General features: G+C 46.9%; 2 protein-coding genes and 1 pseudogene across 3 annotated transcripts; all 3 read right to left on the reverse strand.

Annotated features, from left to right (window-relative positions):
- Window positions 1–1,161: 1,161 nt before the first annotated feature.
- Window positions 1,162–1,397, reverse strand: SARC_14249 (hypothetical protein; annotated as a pseudogene; the record flags this gene model as incomplete). The annotated part of the gene is made up of 1 exon: window positions 1,162–1,397.
- Window positions 1,398–1,641: 244 nt separating this feature from the next.
- Window positions 1,642–2,061, reverse strand: SARC_14250 (hypothetical protein; the record flags this gene model as incomplete). Its single annotated transcript, XM_014291618.1, has 1 exon — window positions 1,642–2,061. The coding sequence occupies one exon, from the start codon at window positions 2,059–2,061 to the stop codon at window positions 1,642–1,644; it is 420 nt and encodes a 139-aa protein (XP_014147093.1).
- Window positions 2,062–2,088: 27 nt separating this feature from the next.
- On the reverse strand, window positions 2,089–2,252 carry SARC_14251 (hypothetical protein; the record flags this gene model as incomplete). Its single annotated transcript, XM_014291619.1, has 1 exon — window positions 2,089–2,252. A coding segment is annotated over one exon (164 nt), but the record flags the coding sequence as incomplete, so codon positions are not given.
- Between the last annotated feature and the right edge of the window lie 283 nt (window positions 2,253–2,535).

A 2,535-nucleotide genomic window follows, 5' to 3' on the forward strand; every position in this document is an offset into this window, starting at 1 on the left:
ACTATTAAGAGTACATTTAGGAAACTTAAGTTCCTCGTACTATTAAGAGTACGTTTATAATTTCCGTACTGCTTAAGAGTACGTTTATACATTGAGTCTATTGTGGAGGCCCGGCTTATTACACTGTACAGTACATGTCACCTTCCGACTCCGATGACTCGGAATACGCCCGTCTGCCACCACGACCTCCTTTACTCTTTCCACGCCCACGCTCACGACTGTGTGAACGTGAGCTCTCGTGCGAACGCTTATGGTCCTTGTGTAAGTTTCGTACTAAAGCCTTAGAGTAATTAAACGCTTAGGTTAAGTCTAAGTATAGTTAAATTCGAAATAAATAAACGGAATGAGTCTTTTAGTAAAATTAGGTATGCCTCGTGAAAACAGCAATCCTCTCAGGGATTGTGAGGCTGAGACATTGCCTATATATAATCCTCTCAGTACTGTTTTCGCCGAAGGGATTTTATTTAGTGTTTCGTTGTCGCTCTATTAGAAACTATGGTATGTTTCATGGGGGCGAATCCGAGAGATTCATAAAATCTTATCTTTAGAAAAAAAAATACTCTTGATGTCCATAGTTATTGCATTAACCAATAACTTGCCACTTATCAAGAATTACCGACTTAGCCTTCATCAGACTGGCACATCTGGTTGGCTGAACGGAGATTAAAGTAGGTAGGGCTAATAGTCCCTAGAAACCTATATTCGATTAAGCCATCTCGCTACCGAAGTATTCAGATACAAATGGATTTGGAAAGTAAATATAGTTATATTCATAGAACTAGACCAAATCTTATGTTTGGTATTTTACTGGGGCCTTTGAACGGCCTTGTCCAAATATCTGATATGTAAAATGGAAAAGGTATTAATTAATAAAACCATTAAAAACCATTTGGGAAACTTACGTACCTCGTACTATTAAGAGTACGTTTATAGTTTACGTACTGCTTAAGAGTACGTTTATAACATAGAGTCTAATGTGGAGGCCCGTCTATTACATTACCAGACCGCGAATGCGAACGCCCCCGACGTGAGCCGTCATCCTCTGACTCCGAGTGCCGACCACGGCGTTTCCAAGGCTTAAAATAACGCCCATCCTTATCCTTGCTATGCTATCTCTCAGGGGTCCGCTCACGAGGCGACTGCGACCTAAACGTAAAACACCTACCACCATGGCGATCACCATCCGAGTTCTTCTTCCGCTCCTTCCGGGACTTACGGATAATGTAAGCCAACTGTGCCTGCCACTGCTGTTTCTGGTTGTGTGACGGTTGCTGTTGACAACCGCCCATTTCCATCACGGCCTCCTTGGTTGCCAACGCTACCCGCCTGCTGGCCATTGTCATCTCGCGGGTTCTTCGGTTGCTGGTTGCCGGCCTTAGTCTTGCTGCTAATCCCATCCTTGGTTTTAACCAAATCAAACCAAGATGGGCCATAAAGTGCCCAAGACTGCTGTAGCCACCAACCCACTGAAAGAACATGTAGTGTATTGCGAAAAATGAGGGAGAATAATAACTCAACAGTAGCAATTTGCTCGTTAACCTCAAGCACTACCTTTTCTAATAGCGCAGACTCAGTAATTGCCTGCGCTAGCAAAAACTTACTGATATTATCTTTACTTGCTGCTCCCTCTACACGCTCCGCTTAGTAACGGCGAGCTTCCTCTGCCATTACCCGTCGTGCTTCCTCACGCGCCTGCTGCCGCACGGCCTCATCCTGCTGAGATTTTGCCCATTGCGTCTTTTCAGCGTCAGTTTGTGGGACCTTCCCACCACCTGTTGCTGCCCCTGCCGTTCCAGAATCTGGCTGAGTTGCATTAGAGTCAGGATGCCCTACCGGTTTCGAAAGAGTTGCTGGCTCCGGGACTGCTGAAGTATCTGACGTGACCGATCGCCCACCATCTGATGGCGTATGCATGTCCACACCCCGTTGCTCAGCTAAAAACACAGCTGCGCGATCGCGAGCTGTTGTGACCTCCCCACTCGAATGACGTGTTTTCACCTCGCTACGTAAGAGAGGGGTAGTGCCTGGTTCTCCTAGAAAGCTCTCGTTCTGGGCCACCATCGTGTCCCGAAGAGATGCTACAAAAATTTATGCCGAGAATTCTTCCGTTGCCGCGGCGGTCTGTGCATCACGTGACTCGTTGAGAAAGACCTTCAGCGACGCCCTAGTAACCATATACGTAAGAAGCATTTCTAACGCGTGCACCGTGACCTGTGGATCTTTCCGCAACGCCCGTGTAAAAGCCGCTACCGCTGAATGAGATATCCGGCATGCAAGGTCGCCATCGCGATCAACGACATGTGGCTACCTTGCATCCCCGGCAACATACTCCGTTGAATTAGACTATAGAATTCCGGGCCGAGATACAAGCTGAGTATCTGCTCTTTCGCCCTCCCCTGCTCGTCACCAAGATCGGAAAAGGCAGGCGATGCTATCTCGCGGCTGATCGATGCCATCCATGCGTAAAAAACACCACTTTTATTGCCAGGCAACAAGTGACGATGAAACTGTTTGGACATGGTGACAGGGCTATAT

This window comes from Sphaeroforma arctica (assembly GCF_001186125.1).
Source record: "Sphaeroforma arctica JP610 unplaced genomic scaffold supercont1.4351, whole genome shotgun sequence".
In the NCBI taxonomy this organism is placed as follows: domain Eukaryota; class Ichthyosporea; order Ichthyophonida; genus Sphaeroforma; species Sphaeroforma arctica.